Genomic DNA, 21728 nt, shown 5'->3' on the forward strand with positions numbered 1-21728 from the left:
ATGGAGGTGTTCTAGAACTATTATAGACCATATGGAGGTGTTCTAGAACTATTATAGACCATATGGAGGTGTTCTAGAACTATTATAGACCATATGGAGGTGTTCTAGAACTATTATAGACCGTATGGAGGTGTTCTAGAACTATTATAGACCATATGGAGGTGTTCTAGAACTATTATAGACCATATGGAGGTGTTCTAGAACTATTATAGACCACATGGAGGTGTTCTAGAACTATTATAGACCACATGGAGGTGTTCTAGAACTATTATAGACCACATGGAGGTGTTCTAGAACTATTATAGACCACATGGAGGTGTTCTAGAACTATTATAGACCACATGGAGGTGTTCTAGAACTATTATAGACCACATGGAGGTGTTCTAGAACTATTATAGACCATATGGAGGTGTTCTACTATTATGGACCATATGGAGGTGTTCTAGAACTATTATAGACCACATGGAGGTGTTCTAGAACTATTATAGACCACATGGAGGTGTTCTAGAACTATTATAGACCATATGGAGGTGTTCTAGAACTATTATAGACCACATGGAGGTGTTCTAGAACTATTATAGACCATATGGAGGTGTTCTAGAACTATTATAGACCATATGGAGGTGTTCTAGAACTATTATAGACCATATGGAGGTGTTCTAGAACTATTATAGACCATGTGGAGGTGTTCTAGAACTATTATAGACCATATGGAGGTGTTCTAGAACTATTATAGACCATGTGGAGGTGTTCTAGAACTATTATAGACCATATGGAGGTGTTCTAGAACTATTATAGACCACGTGGAGGTGTTCTAGAACTATTATAGACCATGTGGAGGTGTTCTAGAACTATTATAGACCATATGGAGGTGTTCTAGAACTATTATAGACCATATGGAGGTGTTCTAGAACTATTATAGACCATGTGGAGGTGTTCTAGAACTATTATAGACCATGTGGAGGTGTTCTAGAACTATTATAGACCATATGGAGGTGTTCTAGAACTATTATAGACCATATGGAGGTGTTCTAGAACTATTATAGACTATTATGATTAACACAGCCGTTCATTTAGGAGAGATGTGAATACAGCACTAATTCTGCTTTTATAAGAAAAAGGTAAGGATGCCACTGTGTTCTCACCAAGTGGTTTAGACATGATTCTTCCCCTATTTTTGATTAACAAAAAATATAAAACTGTTTTCCAAAATGTTGTCGTCCCATCTCTCGATCACAACCAAAGCGGGTTTTGTTAAAAAACGTTTATCTTCGGAAAACCTCCGTCCACTATTACATATCTTAAATGCTTCATCAGAAACAACAGCTCTTAGGGCTGCTTTATCTCTTGATGTAGAAAAGGATTTTGATCAACTAGAATGGTCATATCTCTGGTCTGAACATATGGGAATTGGCTCACATTTCATTCACATGATTAAAATACTGTATGCCAATCCCATCAGCCATAGTTCTAACAAGCAATATCTGCTCTGTTCAGCATCACTAGAAGCAGCAGACAAGGCGATCCAATATATCCTTTGCTATTTTTATTGGTCATTGAACCCCTTGCCAAGGCAATTCGTCAATCGAAGGAAACACCAATTTCCCTAAAATCTGCTGATCACGTCATCTCGTTATACATAGACGATATTTTGCTATATTTCAATTTCTCTCAAACGCATTGAAGATCATAGATAAATTCAGCTTAATCTCAAGTTATAAAATTAACCATCCTAAATTGGTTTAGACATGATTCTTCCTTTCCCTGGCTGAGTATATAGAGAAATGTTGTTTCCTTTTGCTCTAGAAGAGGTGGTCTCCACTGATATATCCATGATGTAATTCCCTACTTAGAACCCAGAAGACTAGTACAGCTGTCTATATGTACATCTACATGGAATCCCCTACTTAGTATTTTTAATATTATGAAATGAAGGAACATGTTTAAGACTGTTTAGAGGGACAGGAAGGGGATGGATCCCCCTCTGCTCCGGGGTGTATGTAGATCAGGGACTGCAGCATTACCAATAGACTAGACCTAGGCACTGTGCCAAGCTGTATCTGACACCCCTTCTCTCTTCCCTTTGCCTCCGCAGGACATTTCATAGAGCGAGCGATCGTCAGTAGTCAAGCGAGTGAAGCCTTGCTCTTTAAGAGTGAAGACCTCGTACAGAAAACCCCAACAAATAAGGATGCTTGAAGTGTTCCTTGTGATGTTATGTATTACTGGCTGTGTATACTGTATTGAATAAAGTGTGATGATTATTATGGTTTACTTGACTGTCTTGTGGACATTTTCATATTTAGAATTGACTTTAAATCACTCTGGATAATGTTGCCTGGTATAGAATGTGATCTTGTGAGTAAAGGATGGCCGAAGGAGACTACTGGATAAGAGAGTCTGCTCAATAACTAACATTATAAATGTAATTGCTATTAATAGAATATTGTATAGGTCAGGGAATGATTCAATGATACACTGACTGAATATAGATCCTCTTTTGCAACACCAGATGGCAGTATCAACATGTATTAAGAGGACAGCTATTATTATGGTCTGCCCAAGTCTGAGCCTCACTTAAATATCAGCTGCCTGGATGTAGTCAGTCCATGAACGTGAATGAATGAATAAACACGTGGATTCACAATGATTGGCTTTTGGATAAACAGTAGTTCAGATCACTTCTAGGGTGATGCATTTGGATAGAAGGCCAATCCCAATCTAAATGGCTTCTTTTAATATCATTTTTCATTGCACATAGCCATAGCCACGGGGAAGATGTTTGGGGGTGCCCCGCTACAGACATCTATATCGGTCCTCTAATACAGAACTATTAAAGGCCCAGTACACTGCTTTTTGTGAAAATAATCATATTTAATTTTAAAAGTATTCTGATTTTTCAGTTCCCCCTACTTCCCGCAGCGATGCACATAACTTCACTTGGAGAGAACGCTGAGGATCTCAGCATACACGGGGCAGAGGTGGCAACTGTTGTTTTCACATGGAAAAGTCCACGAGTCATTTTAATTTATTTTCTTGCTTTCAAATGGCTGGGGACAAAAAAGGCGTTTTGCCGTTGATTGAATATTAGGTTGCTCTCACGTGACCTCTCCCCCCCACCCTAATGAATCTCAGCTCAGACTGTCTTTAGAGCGCGCTCTCTGACTTGACGGCGATTGACCACAATGGTCATTTAATCCAGTAGCCAATGTTATTTATGCCTAATGTCTAAACACTATAATACAATAGCTACAATACAGCTATTCCCAAAGGAGTGTTGATGTCGTCTTGCACCATTGCCCCTAATAAAACTCAACATACTGACTCAAATCTTTAGCCACTTAAATAATGAAAAAAGGGATGTAATAAATGTATCACTAGCAACTTTAAACAATGCCACTTTATATAATGTTTACATACCCTACATTACTCATCTCATATGTATATACTGTACTCTATACCATCTACTGCATCTTGCCTATGCCGTTCTGTACCATCACTTATTCATATATTTTTATCTACATATTCTTATTAATTCCTTTACACTTGTGTGTGTAAGGTAGTTGTTGTGAAATTGTTAGATTACTTGTTGGATATTCCTGCATGGTCGGAACTAGAAGCACAACCATTTCGCTATACTCGCATTAACATCTGCTAATCATGTGTATGTAACAAATAAAATTAGATTTTAACTCATAATAACATTATGGTAGTAGCCTATCATATTGGGCCCGTTCAAGCATGACGTTATCGGAATGAGAGATATGTAAACTAGCTGTCCTTTTTAAATGGGGGTATATGCATAGCTCTGTCTTGTATTCAATGAGCAGACGGAACATCATACATTTCTACCCCTACTGCGTTTAATCCTCCCGGTGGAGTGAGTCAGTTTGGAGAGAGGAGAGGCTGTATAGCAACTAACTTTATAGCGTCGGCCCGCTTCTTGCGCAGCGGAGGTCACTGGATAATTATATGATTTCCAGAGGGATTTTAGCCCGTCGTCACAGTGTACCGCTTTTAAATCTACGGTCGGTGACACCTGCGTTTTTTTGTCTTGAAGTTTCGCCGACCGCGAACAGTTGCGTCTGCATTCCCTTTTCTCCAGAGTCCAGACCCGCACCGTTTTTCAGAGAGGGAGAGAGGGTCCCCGTTTGTCCTACCTGCTGTCTTTACGCGTAGCTCAACATGCGAACTATTCTCTAGCCCGGTCAAACACACACTGCCTACTTTTCTCGGTGTTATTGTTTATCTGGAACTTCCGGGGAACCAAATAATTCTATTTGAGAATCGGTGTGATTTGAACTAGTAAGATACTGCATTCAGCACCGTTGGATTTAATGTCTTGTATGTATGCGGTGAACATGGGTTTAGGATGGATCTTCGTAGCCGCTTTGGCTGGAATTCTCACCGACACTCCAGGAATAGAAGGTGGGTATTTTGGCTCTTAAATCAAGTGAATTAACAATATATTAACTGATTATGTAAATAACATATCTAATATGCCTTCAAAAAAAGGTTATAAGCTATGAGTCTATTCTTTATAATTTAGTCGATTGCGCAAAGTTGCTAATATGTAGTCTATTTGACTGTGTTTATGCTCTAAATATATTTTCTGCATCAAACATTCTATCTGGTTGGGCAATTTATTATTGACATTCTAAAACAGAAATATAACTCAAGGCATTATTACGTTAAAGAATTGCCTATATCTGTTATTACATAGGTATGAACCACTCAGTCTGATAATCACATCTAAACCAGTTGGCTCCCTTTGCTATCTTTTCCCTGTGGGAAGAAATGTCCCATTTCAGAATCAGCATCTGAATGACTGGTATTACTGCTCAGATATTATAATCACGTCCTAATCTGCAATCTGTCCAATTCAGATTGAATTGATCAAATTCCCCACAGGGAGTCACTCACACCCTCATTCCTAAATAAACTTGCTTTACTATAACCCAAATATAATGACCCTAGGCTTTTACCTTATCATTGAAACGCGTATTCTATCACGGTTCAGTCAAATTAATTAGGAAACATTGCATTATAACCCATCTGATATTGAAATGTGGGACCACAGTAAGGCGTCTCTGCAGGAGCATAGGGCAATAAGGCTTAGCTGTAGATGTGGTGCCCTTTCCCACAGGGCGACTCGGTCAGACTCCTGTGGCTATCACACTTTACTGACAGCCTGCAGGTATGTTTTGTTACCTGTTATAAGCATGTGTGAAGCTTAATAATATCTTTCATAATAAATTATAACAGCCAAAAAGATTTGTAGAGGGGGCTGCCATAATCAATTTGTAGAGTTTTTTTTTTCTTCTCAAAAATCTTAAGGAAAGCCTAGCCCAGTGGACTAAGGTAGTCTTAGTCAGGGGTGCTGTACTACTATGGCAACCACATTAAAACAACGCTACTATGGCAACCCCATTAAAATAACACTACTGTGGCAGCCCCATTAAAACAACACTACTATGGCAGCCCCATTAAAACAATACTACAATTACAGCCCCATTAAAACAACACTACTATGGCAGCCCCATTAAAATAACACTACTATGGCAGCCCCATAAAAAAACAACACTACAATTACAGCCCCATTAAAACAACACTACTATGGCAGCCCCATTAAAATAACACTACTATGACAGCCTCCTTAAAACAACACTACTATGGCAGCCCCATTTAAACAACACTACTATGGCAGCCCCATTTAAACAACACTAATTTGGCAGCCCCATTTAAACAACACTACTATGGCAGCCCCATTTAAACAACACTACTATGGAAGCCCCATTAAAACAACACTGCTGTGGCAGCCCCATTAAAACAACACTAATTTGGCAGTGTGTAGATTGATGAAGGATTATTATTATTTTTTAAATCAATTTTAGTATAAGGCTGTAACGTAACAAAATGTGGAACAATTCAAGGGGTCTGAATACTTTCCGAAGGCACTGTAGTAAGAACTATAGTATTCTGTAGTAAACTGTATAAACATACAGAATGCACTGTATGTGTCGACAGACGGGGCAGATGGTTAGTCACATATACACCACCGTTGTTCTCTTCCAGTGTTGTGACTGTGTGAAGTCTGTTCAACTCTCAGAGTGACACTTTCCCAAGATCAGATTTCCCCAGTCAATGTTTTGTCAGCCCCAGCTCCAGATGTATTGAAGCGTGTGCACACAGCCACAGCAACTATAGTTTGTTTTGTCAACGATTAACTCTTCCAATTGAGCAAGGAGATTCATGGCCGCTCCATTGTTTACATCACTGTTTACTTTTTGAATGGCTACAACCTGCTGTGGAGTTCAGAGTAAGTTAACCTCACTGACTCCGGTGGACACACACGCTTGTAACACCGCTTACCTACTCTGGTCCTAGTGTAATATTGATGTACAGTTGAAGTCGGAAGTTTACATACACCTTAGCCAAATACATTTAAACTCAGTTTTTCACAATTCCTGACATTTAATCCTGGTTAACAATTCCTAGGTCAGTTAGGATCACCACTTAATTTTATTAAGAATGTGAAATGTCAGAATAATAGTAGAGAGAATGATTTATTTCAGCTTTTATTTCTTTCATCACATTCCCAGTGGGTCAGAAGTTTACATATACTCAATTAGTATTTGGTAGCATTGCCTTGAATTTGTTTAACTTGGGTCAAACGTTTCGGGTAGCCTTCCACAAGTTTCCCACAATAAGTTTGGTGAAATTTGGCCCATTCCTCCTGACAGAGCTGGTGTAACTGAGTCAGGTTTGTAGGCCTCCTTGTTAGCACTCGCTTTTTCAGTTCTGCCCACACACATTTTCTATAGGATTGAGGTCAGGGCTTTGTGATGGCCACTCCAATACCTTGACTTTGTTGTCCTTAAGCCATTTTGCCTCAACTTTGGAAGTATTCTTTGGGTCATTATCCATTTGGAAGACCCATTTACAACCAAGCTTTAACTTCCTGACTGATGTCTTGAGATGTTGCTTCAATATATCCACATAATTTTCCTGCCTCATGATGCCATCTATTTTGTGAAGTGCACCAGTCCCTCCTGCAGCAAAGCACCCCCACAACATGATGCTGCCACCCCCATGCTTCACGGTTGGGATGGTGTTCTTCGGCTTGCAAGCCTCCCCCTTTTTCCTCCAAACATAACGATGGTCATTATGGCCAAACAGTTCTATTTTTGTTTCATCAGACCAGAGGACGTTTCATGTGCAGTTGCAAACCGTAGTCTGGCTTTTTTATGGCTATTTTGGAGCAGTGGCTTCTTCCTTGCTGAGCGGGCTTTCAGGTTATGTCGATATAGGACTCGTTTTACTGTGGATATAGATACTTTTGTACCTGTTTCCTCCAGCATCTTCACAAGGTCCTTTATTGTTGTTCTGGGATTGATTTGCACTTTTCGCACCAAAGTACGTTCATCTCTAGGAGACAGAATGCGTCTCCTTCCTGAGCGGTATGACGGCTGCGTGGTCCCATGGTGTTTATACTTGCGTACTATTGTTTGTACAGATGAACATGGTACCTTCAGGCATTTGGAAATTGGTCCCAAGGATGAACCAGACATGTGGAGGTCTACAATTTTTTTTCTGAGGTCTTCGCTGATTTCTTATGATTTTCCATTGATGTCAAGCAAAGAGACACTGAGTTTGAAGGTAGGCCATGAAATACATCCACAGGTACGCATCCAATTGACTCAAATGATGTCAATTAGCCTATCAGAATCTTCTAAAGCCATTACATCATTTTCTGGAATTTTCCAAGCTGTTCAAAGGCACAGTCAACTTAGTGTATGTAAACTTCTGACCCACTGGAATTGTGATACACTGAATTGTAAGTGAAATAATCTCTGTAAACAATTTTTTGAAAAATGACTTGTGTCATGCACAAAGTAATGGCCTAAACGACTTGCCAAAACTATAGTTTGTTAACAAGACATTTGTGGAGTGGTTGAAAAACAAGTTTTAATGACTGCAACATAAGTGTATGTAAACTTCTGACTTCAACTGTAGGTAGAAGACCTTAAGTGCATACTTGTAATTGTACTAGAATGACCTTTGAACTTTATGTTAAAGTTATGGTTTTCTCCTCACTCCCACAGGAGCATGTGTCTATCAGGGATCTCTGTTTGCGGTAAGTGTTTTCTTCATTCCTTCCCACATCCCTTTCATTTCATCATGTCTCTATTGTCTCCTTCTCTTCTAACCGTCTCAGAATGATGACGCGGGGCCCGTTTCTCATTGGTGCTGATGCCTAGAGGTAGAGCTGCGATGCATTATCTATTACGGTGTATTAACTCATACATTATGTAGGGAACGTGTTACCCGAGGTAGTGTTTCTAAAGCAGGGTTACGGTGACGGGGTCTTCCTACTTCCTATCTGTGGGGGGGATTGTTTCACTCAACCGTTGTCTGAGATGTAGCTGGTTAATAATGCATAGCTGCTGCTGACTTTGTGAATCATTAATAGTGAAGAGGATATGACTACTAGGTGTCCCAACTGCCACCCTATTCTCTATATAGTGCACTACCTTTCACTGGGGCCCATAGGACTCTGGTCAAAAGGAGTGCACTAAATAGGGAGGAGAGTGTCATTTCGGTCGCAGGACTAGATGGTTGCTTGTCTCCTACTACTATTTATGAAGGAAGCTATATGGATGTCTGAGCGCTGTAGGAGAAGGTTATGGAGGAAGCTATATGGATGTCTGAGCACTGTAGGAGAAGGTTATGGACGAAGCTATATGGATGTCTGAGCACTGTAGGAGAAAATCATGCATTTTTAAAGTTCAAAGAGTCTGGTATTGATTTTGAAGCTGGAACTCTGCAGTGTAGGCCTACAAACTGGTATTGAAGCTGGAACTCTGCAGTGTAGGCCTACAAACTGGTATTGAAGCTGGAACTCTGCAGTGTAGGCCTACAAACTGGTATTGAAGCTGGAACTCTGCAGTGTAGGTCTACAAACTGGTATTGAAGCTGGAACTCTGCAGTGTAGGCCTACAAACTGGTATTGAAGCTGGAACTCTGCAGTGTAGGCCTACAAACTGGTATTGAAGCTGGAACTCTGCAGTGTAGGCCTACAAACTGGTATTGAAGCTTCTGAAAACCTTCTGAGGAAAGAACCAACACCATTATTACAAACAGAGTGTGTTTTTGGCACAAACCCTGCTTTTCTCCCCTGAAACAACAGGTAATCGCTCTTAAAACACGGTGTAACACGGTTCTCAGAGGTAGTGTTGTGGTTCCCTGGCGGCTTTACACACAGGTTTAATGGCGATTGGCGGGTAATGACAAATTCCTGCTTCCCGCCGCTGTGTGATCAACGTAATTACAGTAAAGGTTAGCGTAGAGCTGCAGAACAGAACAGCTCTCTCTCTCTCCTTTCTTTATCTATCTCTCTTCCGTTCTCTCTCTCTCTCTCTCTCTCCTTTCTTTATCTCTCTCTCTTTCTGTTCTCTCTCTCCTATCTCTCTCTCACTCCTGTTCTCTCTCTCTGTTCTCTCTCCTGTCTTTCTCTCTCTCTCCTATCTTTCTCTCACTCCCGTTCTCTCTCTCTGTTCTCTCTCTCTTTCCCTCTCTCACTCCCATTCTCTCTCTCTGTTCTCTCTCCTGTCTTTTTCTCTCTCGCTTCCGTTCTCTCTCTCTCCTATCTTTCTGTCTCTCACTCCCATTCTCTCTCTCTGTTCTCTCTCTGTTCTCTCTCTCCTATCGTTCTCTCTCACTCCCATTCTCTCTCTCTGTTCTCTCTCTCCTATATTTCTCTCTCACTCCCGTTCTCTCTCTCTGTTCTCTTTCTCTGTCTCCTGTTTTTCTTTCTCTCACTCCCGTTCTCTCTCTCTGTTCTCTCTCTCTCTATCTTTCAATCTCTCACTCTCATTAAATAAAGATACTTTTTTGTATATATATATATTTTATTAAACTCACTCTCTCTGTCCTCCTATAAGCTTTAAGAACACACAGAACACTGATTGGGAAAGAAGTTAGTGGTGTGCAGTGGCACGGTACAGCCACTATATAATTACACTCCTCGTCCGCAATTAGAGAGAACATTAATAGGGGATGAGGAGGGAGTGATTGAAGGGTGAGGTGGGAGAGGAGGCCAGAAGGAAAGAGGGGTGGGAGATGAGGACAGAAGGAAAGTAGGGTGGGAGATGAGGACGGAAGGAAATAGAGGTGGGAGAGGAGTACAGGAGGAAAGAGGTGGGAGAGGAGGACAGAAGGAAAGAGGTGGGAGAGGAGGACAGAAGGAAAGAGGTGGGAGAGGAGGATATAAGGAAAGATGAGTGGGAGAGGAGGACAGAAGGAAAGAGGGGTGGGAGAGGAGGACAGAAGGAAAGAGGGGTGGGAGAGGAGGACAGAAGGAAAGAGGTGGGAGAGGAGGATATAAGGAAAGAGGAGTGGGAGAGGAGGACAGAAGGAAAGAGGTGGGAGAGGAGGATATAAGGAAAGAGGAGTGGGAGAGGAGGATATAAGGAAAGAGGAGTGGGAGAGGAGGACAGAGGGGTGGGAGAGGCGGACAGAAGGAAAGAGGTGGGAGAGGAGGATATAAGGAAAGAGGAGTGGGAGAGGAGGACAGAAGGAAAGAGAGATGAGAGATGGAGTGAGGGAGGGAGGTTAAGGTAGTGGTTGAAGGGTGGGAGAGGAGGACAGCATGAAGGAGAGAGGAAGAGGACGAAAAAACAAACATCGGATGGAAGACAACAAGTACCTTGACTTTTTACATGTTTTGTTACGTTACAGCCTTATTCTAAAATAGATTTTTTATTTTTTCCCCCTCATCAATCTACACACAATACCCAAAGTGACAAAGCAAAAACAGGTTTTTAGAAATGTTTGCAAATGTATAAAAAATAAATAACTTAAATATCACATTTACATAAGTATTCAGACCCTTTACTCAGTACTTTGTTGAAGCACTTTTGGCAGTGATTACAGCCCTGAGTCTTCTTGGGTATGACGCTACAAGCTTGGCACACCTGTATTTAGGGAGTTTCTCCCATCCTTCCCTGAAGATCCTCTCAAGCTCTGTCAGGTTGGATGGGGAGCATCGCTGCACAGCTATTTTCAGGTCTCTCCAGAGATGTTCAATCGGGTTCAAGTCCAGGCTCTGGCTGGGTCACTCAAGGACATTCAGAGACTTGTCCTGAAGCCATTCCTGCATTGTCTTGGCTGTGTGCTTAAGGTCGTCCTGATGGAAGGTGAACCTTCACCCCAGTCTGAGGTCCTGAGCGCTCTGGAGGTTTTCATCAAGGATCTCTCTGTACATTGCTCCGTTCATCTTTACCTCGATCATGACTAGTCTCCCAGTCCCTGCTGCTGAGAAACATCCCCACAGCATGATGCTGTTCACCGTAGGGATAGTGCCATGTTTCCTCCAGACGTGACGCTTGGCATTCAGGCCAAAGAGTTCAATCTTTGTTTCATCAGACCAGAGAATGGTGTGTGTTCTTCGGGACTTTCAACGCTGCAGAATGTTTTTGTACCTTCCCCAGATCTGTGCCTCGACACAATCCTGTCTCGGAGCGCTACGGAAAATTCCTTTGACCTCATGGCTTGGGTTTTTGTTCTGACATGCACTGTCAACTGTGGGACCTTATATAGACAGGTGTGTGCCTTTCCAAATCATGTCCAATCCATTAAATTTACCACAAGTGGACTCCAATGAAGTTGTAGAAACAGTTCAAGGATGATCAATGGAAACAGGATGCACCTGAGCTCAATTTCGAGTCTCATAGCAAAGTCTGAATACTTATGTAAATAATGTATTTCTGTTTTTAATTTTTTAGAAATTTGCTAAAAATTAAAAAGAAACCTGTTTTCACTTTGTCACTATGGGATATTATGTGTAGATTGCTGAGGATTTTGATTTTATTTAATACATTTTAGAGTAAGGCTATAACGTAATAAAATGTGGACAAGTCAATTGGTCTGAATACTTTCCCGAAGGTACTGTAGCATGTACTATAGTATTTTATAGTAAACTGTAGTTTTTGTTTTACAAATATATAGGGGTGTTTCCTAGACACAGGTTGAATCTAGTCCTTGACTACAAAGCACTTTCAATGGAGATTCTAGGCCTAATCTGTTTCCGGGAAACCCGCCTAGTTAATTGATTAATCTGTTTCCGGGAAACCCGTCCCAGTTAATTGATTAATCTGTTTCCGGGAAACCCGCCCAGTTAATTGATTAATCTGTTTCCGGGAAACCCGCCCAGTTAATTGATTAATCTGTTTCCGGGAAACCCGCCCAGTTAATTGATTAATCTGTTTCCGGGAAACCCGCCCAGTTAATTGATTAATTGAATTGAATGGATAATTAAAAGTAGTAGCTACATCTAAAAAAGTACGTGTACGAAAAAAATGGCCAATACTGGCCTAGAGCAGGGTTATTGAACTCTGACCCTACGAGGTTCGAAGCCTGTGTTTTTATCCTATAACCGATTGTTAATTGCACCCCCCTGGTGTCCCAGATCTAAATAAGCCCCTGATTAGAGGGGAACAATGAAAAAACGCATTGTAACTGGCTTGGCGGTCCAGAGTTGAGTTTGAGGGGTCTAGATAACCAATGTAACAGTATAACTTTAGACTGTCCCTCTCGCGAACCAGGGACCCTCTGCACACATCAACAACAGTCACCCACGAAGCATCGTTACCCATCGCTCCACAAAAGCCACAGCCCTTGCAGAGCAAGGGGAACCACTACTTCAAGGTCTCAGAGCAAGTGACGTCACCGATTGAAAGGCTATTAGCGCGCACCACCGCTAACTAGCTAGCCATTTCACATCGGTTACACTCACCACCCCCTTCGACCTTTTCCGCAGCAACCAGTGATCCGGGTCAACAGCATCAATGTAACCGCTACCTCTCGCAAAACTTTCCATTTTTAAAATAAAAAAAATAAAAACATTTGTTTTTCTTTTCTTGTTGTTGTTGTAAATATTAAGTCCAAAAAATAAATAAATGAAAATTATCACAATCAATATGAACACTTGAACATAATGCACATTCAGCATGAACATAATGCACTCAAAATAAAAGTTAGTAGTTGTCTAACAAGACCAAGAATCAACACAGAAAAGTAACAAGAAACGCCTTAATAGTTGTCGCCACCGTGTGGTAGAAAATGGCATCACCCTCACGTTAATTGGCTTCCGAAGGTTACTAGCGTAACAGCACAATTACATCACTAAATAATCATAACAGCCCCATATACAACTAATAAACAGTATATTATATTCCTCACTCACTCATGCTACCAGGAGCTCCCTGAGAACTCCACTTGCGCAGAATGCGAAACCTAGGCCTCTGGCGTGCATCAGCAACCACAGTACTTCTTGAAGCCGGGTCTCCGATCCCTCCACGTGACGTCCGGCGAAGACAAGAAGACGAGTCACGGCACCAGTGTAACAGATGTATAATGTACTCTCCATGCGTTGTGTTTTCTCAAAATAAATCACTTTGGCCAGTGGTCCCAGTTGAGCATAATTTATTTCTGTTGTTAAATGGGAAACAGCACGTTAGTTGTGCAGGGCTTAACGGTAACCCTACAATCTCCATTACCCAGGCATTTAGAATCAGGTTTGTGCCTCTCAAATATCCAGACGATTAGACTTTATGAAAAGAGGACACATGATGGTTGTACCCTATATAGCTAACTTTGCAACAGAGCTTCTCGAGAGTTAGTGATCCTTTGTAGCTCAGTTGGTAGAGCATGGTGCTTGTAACACCAGGATAGAAGGTTCAATTCCTGGGACCACCCATACATTAAATGTATACACGCATGACTGTAAGTCACTTTAAATATAAGCGTCGGTGTAAACTTTAATGTAAGACTTCCATTGAAACAGTTTGTCTTTAAGAGCTTCAGTTCCTCGCTCCACTACAGCTGGACTGTTAATATGAGTTGCTGCTTTGCCATGGCTCCTGGACTGGAACTAAGTCTTTTCTCACCATGCGTACCACACAGACAGACAGCCCTGACGATAGTGGGGTGGAGTAGAGAGGAGTGGCAAACCTTTGTCAAACAGAACACACAGTGCTAGGCTAATGTGCGAACAAATAAGCTAGCGCTAGCTATTCCGCAGTCTCCCCCCCTCCACCCTCCGCTCCCCCAGACCATACCTAGGCTAATAGTCAAACAAACAAGCTAGTTATTCCCCCGGCTCTGCCACACTCCCTCCCTCTCCCTACCGGCCGGTTGTAACGCTGCCGGTTTCATCTCCGGCATGTTGTGTTTGGGAGGTCCTCAACCCTTTGTCTCCCAGTTCACTTCGACTGTTTGGCCCCTTGATTCAGCCTCCAGCAATGGACTGCTTCCCAAATGACACCCTATTCCCTATATATTGGAGTCCAATCTGAGTTCCTTGAGTTACATAAAGGGGTGCCCCAAGGTTTTGATACTCAGCCCACTACTGTTTACTTTCTATATAAATAACATTGCTGAAGCTATAAAAAAGAAGTGATATTAATTTGTTTGCAGATAATACAGGTTGGCCAAGCCTTTTCAAATTTGAAATCCAATTTTCCAGCACTGCAGAGGTCACTATTGGAACTAAAGTTAGTGCTAAATGCAAACAAAACAAAATGCATGCTTTTTTTCTTTGTCCCATAACACAGATTTAAACCAATATATGCTGTTTTCCATTGGGCCCTTAGGGTTATTACTGGGGATGGTTCTAGAACTCACCATTGGGCTCTTAGGTTTATTACTGGGGATGGTTCTAGAACTCACCATTGGGCTCTTAGGTTTATTACTGGGGATGGTTCTAGAACTCACCATTGGGCTCTTAGGTTTATTACTGGGGATGGTTCTAGAACTCACCATTGGGCTCTTAGGTTTATTACTGGGGATGGTTCTAGAACTCACCATTGGGCTCTTAGGGTTATTACTGGTGATGGTTCTAGAACTCACCATTGGGCTCTTAGGTTTATTACTGGTGATGGTTCTAGAACTCACCATTGGGCCCTTAGGTTTATTACTGGGGATGGTTCTAGAACTCACCATTGGGCCCTGAGGTTAATTACTGGGGATGGTTCTAGAACTCACCATTGGGCCCTGAGGTTAATTACTGGGGATGGTTCTAGAACTCACCATTGGGCCCTTAGGGTTATTACTGGTGATGGTTCTAGAACTCACCATTGGGCTCTTAGGTTTATTACTGGGGATGGTTCTAGAACTCACCATTGGGCTCTTAGGGTTATTACTGGTGATGGTTCTAGAACTCACCATTGGGCTCTTAGGTTTATTACTGGTGATGGTTCTAGAACTCACCATTGGGCCCTTAGGTTTATTACTGGGGATGGTTCTAGAACTCACCATTGGGCCCTTAGGTTTATTACTGGTGATGGTTCTAGAACTCACCATTGGGCTCTTAGGTTTATTACTGGGGATGGTTCTAGAACTCACCATTGGGCTCTTAGGGTTATTACTGGTGATGGTTCTAGAACTCACCATTGTTCTCTTAGATTTATTACTGGGGATTGTTCTAGAACTCACCATTGTTCCCTTAGATTTATTACTGGGGATGGTTCTAGAACTCACCATTGGGCCCTTAGGTTTATTACTGGGGATGGTTCTAGAACTCACCATTGGGCTCTTAGGGTTATTACTGGTGATGGTTCTAGAACTCACCATTGTGTTTTGTATCAAAAAGTGGGTTGGGCCTCTTTGTATGTAAGGATAAAGCAGCATTATCTTATTTATCTACAAAGCACTCATGCAGAAGCTTCCTATGTATCTATCATCATTAATTAAATGTAGACTTACAAATTACCAATCCCGTTCTCGGGCTTGGATAACACTGGAGGCCCTTTTGTCTCCACAAAGTTGGGAAAAGCTGCTCTTAGTTATTTTATGCCCTGTATGTGGAACAACTTACAGAGCTCTCTGAAAATAGATGTTCTGGTCCCCTTTGGTCAGTTCAGAGAAATTATCAGAGACCTCTGTTAATAAAGTATTTTCTTCATATGTTTTGAAATGTTGTATGATGTATAAACAGTATGTAGGTTTAACATTATGTAGGTATAAACATACCTAATAATCCCCAGTTTACAATTGGCTCATTTATCCCCCTCCTCTCCCCTGTAACTATTCCCCAGGTCGTTGCTGCAAATGAGAACGTGTTCTCAGTCAACTTACCTGGTAAAATAACGGTAAAATAAAATAAAAAAAAATAAAAAATGTTTGATTAATTTATGCAGGGCTCTAGTCTCAGTATGATTCCCTGTCAAAGGTTTAAGAATAGAACACTACTTCTGGTCCAAAGTAGGGCACTACAAAGGGAATAGGGCACAATTTGAGATGCAGTCAGTCTGTTTACCTATTGTCTGTGGCTATGTGAATAGGCCCATAAACCCCAGATTACTCTCCCCCTCTTCCTCCCCCCTCTCCCTCCTCTCACTCTCCTGCCCCCTCCTCCCCCCTATCTCCTCCCCCCTCTCCCCTCCCTCCTCCCCGCTCTCTCTCCTCCACCTCCCCCCTCCCTCCCCCCTCTCCCTCCTCCCCCTGTTCCCATTCTCCTGCCCCCTCCTCCCCGCTCTCTCTCCTCCACCTCCCCCCTCCCTCCCCCCCTCTCCCTCCCCCCCCTGTTCCCACTCTCCTGCCCCCTCCTCCCCCCTATCTCCTCCCCCCTCTCCCTCCCTCCTCCCCCTCTCTCTAACCCCCCTCTCTCGAATCCCCGAGCTGACAAGGTAAAAATCTGTAGTTCTGCTCCAGAACAAGGCAGTTAACCCACTGTTCCCCGGTAGGCTGTCATTGTAAATAAGAATTTGTTCTTAACTGACTTGCCTAGAAGGATAAAGGATAAATACAAAGTTGCTGCAGTGTCTCCATGTACAGTGCCGTAAAATATAATTCTCCCTCTTTCTGATTATGTTCTATTTATGACACAGAGTGTTATCAGATCTTCAACCATCACCTAATAAGAAATAAAGGGAACCTGAGCAAACAAATAACTAAATATTGAGGCTCTTTCATTTATTTAATAAACAAGTTATGCAAAACCCAATGCCCCCTGTGTGATAAAGTAATTTCCCCCTTACACTCAATAACTGGTTGTGCCACATTGACTGCAACCAAACACTTCCTGTAGTTGTTGATCAGGTTCTCATATCACTGTGGAGGAATGTTGGCCCACTCTTCCTTGCAGAACTGCTTTAAAACATCTGAAGGAGACTTAGGACTGGACTTTGACTAGGCCATGCCAAAACTTAAAATGTGTTGCTTTTCAGCTATTCTGATGTAGAATTGCTTGTGTGTTTTTGGATCATTGTCTTGCTGCATGACTCAGCTTGCACTTCAGCTCACAGACATATTACCTGACATTCGCCTGTAGAATTCATGGTTCATTCAATGATGGCAACTGGTCCAGGTCCTGAGGCAGCAAAGCATCCCCAAACCGTCTCTACTACCACCACCATGCTGACCCCGAACCATCACTCTACCATCACCGCGTTTGAACTTTGGTATGACGTTTTCACTGTGGAATGCCGTGTTTGGTTTTTGCTAAATAAAACGGGACTCATGTCATCCAATAAGTTATACTTTTGACTAATCTGTCCATAGAACATTCTTCCAGGAGTCTTGACGATCATCCAGGTACTTCCTGGTGCTTTTTGGGAAAACGTTGTAGACAAAATGGGTCCCTTACCGACTCTCTACAACCCCCTACCAACCCTCTACAACCCCTTATAACTTCTTACCAACCCTCTACAACCCCCTACCAACCCTCTACAACCCCCTACCAACCCTCTACAACCCCCTAAAACCCCCTACCAACCCTCTACAACCCCCTACCAACCCTCTACAACCCTCTACAACCCCCTACAACCCTCTACCAACCCTCTACAACCCCCTACCAACCCTCTACAACCCCTTATAACTTCTTACCAACCCTCTACAACCCCCTACAACCCCCTACCAACCCTCTACAACCCCCTACAACCCCCTACCAACCCTCTACAACCCCCTACAACCCTCTACAACCCTCTACAACCCCCTACAACCCCCTACCAACCCTCTACAACCCTCTACAACCCCCTACCAACCCTCTACAACCCCCTACAACCCCCTACCAACCCATCTACAACCCCCTACCAAACCTCTACAACCCTTTACAACCCTCTACAACCCTCTACAACCCTCTACAACCCCCTACCAACCCCCTACAACCCCCTACAACCCCCTACCAAACCTCTACAACCCTCTACAACCCTCTACAACCCTCTACAACCCTCTACAACCCCCTACCAACCCTCTACAACCCTCTACAACCCCCTACAACCCCCTACCAACCCTCTACAACCCCCTACCAACCCCCTACAAACCTCTACAACCCCCTACAACCCCCTACAACCCTCTACAACCCTCTACAACCACCTACCAACCCCCTACCAAACCTCTACAACCCCCTACAACCCTCTACAACCCCCTACAACCCCCTACAACCCCCTACCAACCCTCTACAACCCCCTACCAACCCCCTACCAACCCCCTACAACCCCCTACAACCCCCTACCAAACCTCTACAACCCTCTACAACCCTCTACAACCCTCTACAACCCCCTACCAACCCTCTACAACCCTCTACAACCCCCTACAACCCCCTACCAACCCTCTACAACCCCCTACCAACCCCCTACAAACCTCTACAACCCCCTACAACCCCCTACAACCCTCTACAACCCTCTACAACCCCCTACCAACCCCCTACCAAACCTCTACAACCCCCTACAACCCTCTACAACCCCCTACAACCCCCTACAACCCCCTACCAACCCCCTACAACCCCCTACCAACCCTCTACAACCCCCTACCAACCCCCTACCAACCCTCTACAACCCCCTACCAACCCTCTACAACCCCCTACCAACCCTCTACAACCCCCTACCAACCCTCTACCAACCCTCTACAACCCTCTACAACCCTCTACAACCCCCTACCAACCCTCTACAACCCCCTACCAACCCTCTACAACCCCCTACCAGCCCTCTACAACCCCCTACCAACCCTCTACAACCCCCTACCAACCCTCTACAACCCCCTACCAACCCTCTACAACCCCCTACCAACCCTCTACAACCCCCTACCAACCCTCTACAACCCCCTACCAGCCCTCTACAACCCCCTACCAACCCTCTACAACCCCCTACCAGCCCTCTACAACCCCCTACCAACCCTCTACAACCCCCTATCAACCCTCTACAACCCTCTACAACCCTCTACAACCCCCTACCAACCCCTTATAACCCCTTACCAACCGTCTACCAAACCTCTACAACCCCCTACCAACCCTCTACAACCCCCTACCAACCCCTTACCAACCGTCTACCAAACCTCTACAACCCCCTACCAACCCTCTACAACCCCCTACCAACCCTCTACAACCCCCTACCAACCCTCTACAACCCCTTACCAACCGTCTACCAAACCTCTACAACCCCCTACCAACCCTCTACAACCCCCTACCAACCCTCTACAGTCCCCTACCAACCCTCTACAACCCCCTACAACCCCCTACAACCCCCTACCAACCCTCTACAACCCCCTACCAACCCCTTACCAACCGTCTACCAAACCTCTACAACCCCCTACCAACCCCTTACCAACCGTCTACCAAACCTCTACAACCCCCTACCAACCCTCTACAACCCCCTACAACCCTCTACAACCCCCTACCAACCCCTTATAACCCCTTACCAACCGTCTACCAAACCTCTACAACCCCCTACCAAACCTCTACAACCCCCTACCAACCCCTTACCAACCGTCTACCAACCCTCTACAACCCCCTACCAACTTGTCATAATGTAATCCTAAAGTCTTGTGGGGTCGAGTAGTAGACCACAGTGGAAAAGTAATGTTTTTTTGTGTTGCTATCAAATCCAGGAGACAGAGGAAGGTATGAGGTCAACGTGTGATAGACTTCTGGCTCCCTCCCTGACTAATGTTTTGGCGGCAGGTAGCCTAGTGGTTAGAGCATTGGACTAGTAACCCGGAAGGTTGCAAGACTGAATCCCCGAGCTGACAAGGCAAAAATCTGTCGTTCTGCCCCTGAACAAGGCAGTTAACCCACTGTTCCTAGGCCGTCATTAAAAATAAGAATTTGTTAAATAAAGGTCAAATGAAATATTTAAAAAAATAACAATCCCAGGCTAGTATCCATCTCCACTTTCATCATCACCGCTGTCTCCACAGGGTCAGCCATCAATTCCCTTGTGACAGGAGGAATGGAAGCTGGTTGTGTGCAACAGGGATCTGAAATGGAATTCAAGCTTCACACCAAAAAATGTAATTTTTAAAACATTTCTAGCCGGTCTATCTATGAGTAACAGGGTTGACGTGTTACGCTCGAAGTGCTCAGTTTTCCACCACAAAACACCAGAAAATGGTCAAAAAAGTCTAGAACCAGCTCACCTGCTTCTAAACTATGTTAGATGACTGTTAAGTGTTCAATGTTTCTTTATAAAAAAAAATTGTTTTAAAGAGATTCGTTTCAACCATAATAAAATGAGAGTTTAGTTCACGTTACAGGGTTCAACTTAAAATGAGGGACTGACGTAAAAGAATCACATTAAATAAATGATCTTCAGAAATGACTGTCAAAGCAATTAAAAACAACTTGGACTTTACAATGATGTGTGAAACGCTGTGTTCCTAGAAGTGAGGTACCGAGCGACGCTGTGTTCCTAGAAGTGAGGTACGGAGCGACGCTGTGTTCCTAGAAGTGAGGTACGGAGCGACGCTGTGTTCCTAGAAGTGAGGTACGGAGCGACGCTGTGTTCCTAGAAGTGAGGTACCGAGCGACGCTGTGTTCCTAGAAGTGAGGTACGGAGTGACGCTGTGTTCCTAGAAGTGAGGTACCGAGCGACGCTGTGTTCCTAGAAGTGAGGTACCGAGCGACGCTGTGTTCCTAGAAGTGAGGTACCGAGCGACGCTGTGTTCCTAGAAGTGACGTACCGAGCGACGCTGTGTTCCTAGAAGTGAGGTACCGAGCGACGCTGTGTTCCTAGAAGTGAGGTACCGAGCGACGCTGTGTTCCTAGAAGTGAGGTACCGAGCGACGCTGTGTTCCTAGAAGTGAGGTATCGAGCAACGCTGTGTTCCTAGAAGTGAGGTACCAGAGCAACGCTGTGTTCCTAGAAGTGAGGTACCGAGCGACGCTGTGTTCCTAGAAGTGAGGTACCGAGCGACGCTGTATTTTAGCACTTTAGCGAGCCTTTATTCATGTAAAAACAAAAAAATCTGATTTCTTTAATTCTCCATGTGGTCTATATTATAGGGCACTTCATTTAATATAAAAGTCTTTTAAAATTCTATATTGGTGCACAATTTCTACTTAAAAAATATCAAAGGGATGCAACGGGAATCCATTCCGTGCACTATAAAGGGAAGGGGGAACATTTAGGATGCAGACTGGGGACGGAGCATTAGAAAAGCAATCTATTAGTTGTCAAAATTAATCTGAACTCCAATCTGATATAATATATAAATGGGTTTCAAGTTGGGTTCAATCCCATTTCAATTCCAAACATTTAAGGAATTAAAATGGTTGCAAAGTGATAGGAACACTGCTGTGTTATGATTACAACTATGTGCCGTCGACGTCAGGATACGACTCGAGAGCACCAGTTAGCTCCGAAAGTGTGTAGTAGCTTTGACTGCACAATGCATTCAGACAGTGCATTCAGACAGTGTATTCATCAGTGTATTCAGACAGTGCATTCAGACAGT

At 43.4% G+C, this 21728-nt stretch overlaps 2 protein-coding genes across 2 annotated transcripts in view; both read left to right on the forward strand.

Moving 5' to 3' along the window:
- The window catches only part of LOC139577312 (large ribosomal subunit protein uL1m-like), a 20989-nt gene extending 18715 nt beyond the window's left edge, over positions 1-2274 (forward strand). The window contains exon 9 of the mRNA XM_071404325.1: positions 2096-2274. Coding sequence (XP_071260426.1) covers positions 2096-2199 — 104 coding nt within the window. The 3' untranslated portion in view covers positions 2200-2274. The remainder of the gene's footprint in view (positions 1-2095) is intronic.
- A 1725-nt stretch (positions 2275-3999) lies between these two features.
- LOC139575377 (extracellular matrix organizing protein FRAS1-like) overlaps positions 4000-21728 on the forward strand; it is a 370048-nt gene continuing 352319 nt past the window's right edge. Inside the window, exons 1-2 of the mRNA XM_071400291.1 lie at positions 4000-4428; positions 8106-8137. Coding sequence (XP_071256392.1) covers positions 4338-4428; positions 8106-8137 — 123 coding nt within the window. The 5' untranslated portion in view covers positions 4000-4337. The remainder of the gene's footprint in view (positions 4429-8105; positions 8138-21728) is intronic.

This window comes from Salvelinus alpinus, chromosome 5 (genome assembly GCF_045679555.1).
Source record: "Salvelinus alpinus chromosome 5, SLU_Salpinus.1, whole genome shotgun sequence".
NCBI classification, from domain to species: Eukaryota; Metazoa; Chordata; class Actinopteri; order Salmoniformes; family Salmonidae; genus Salvelinus; species Salvelinus alpinus.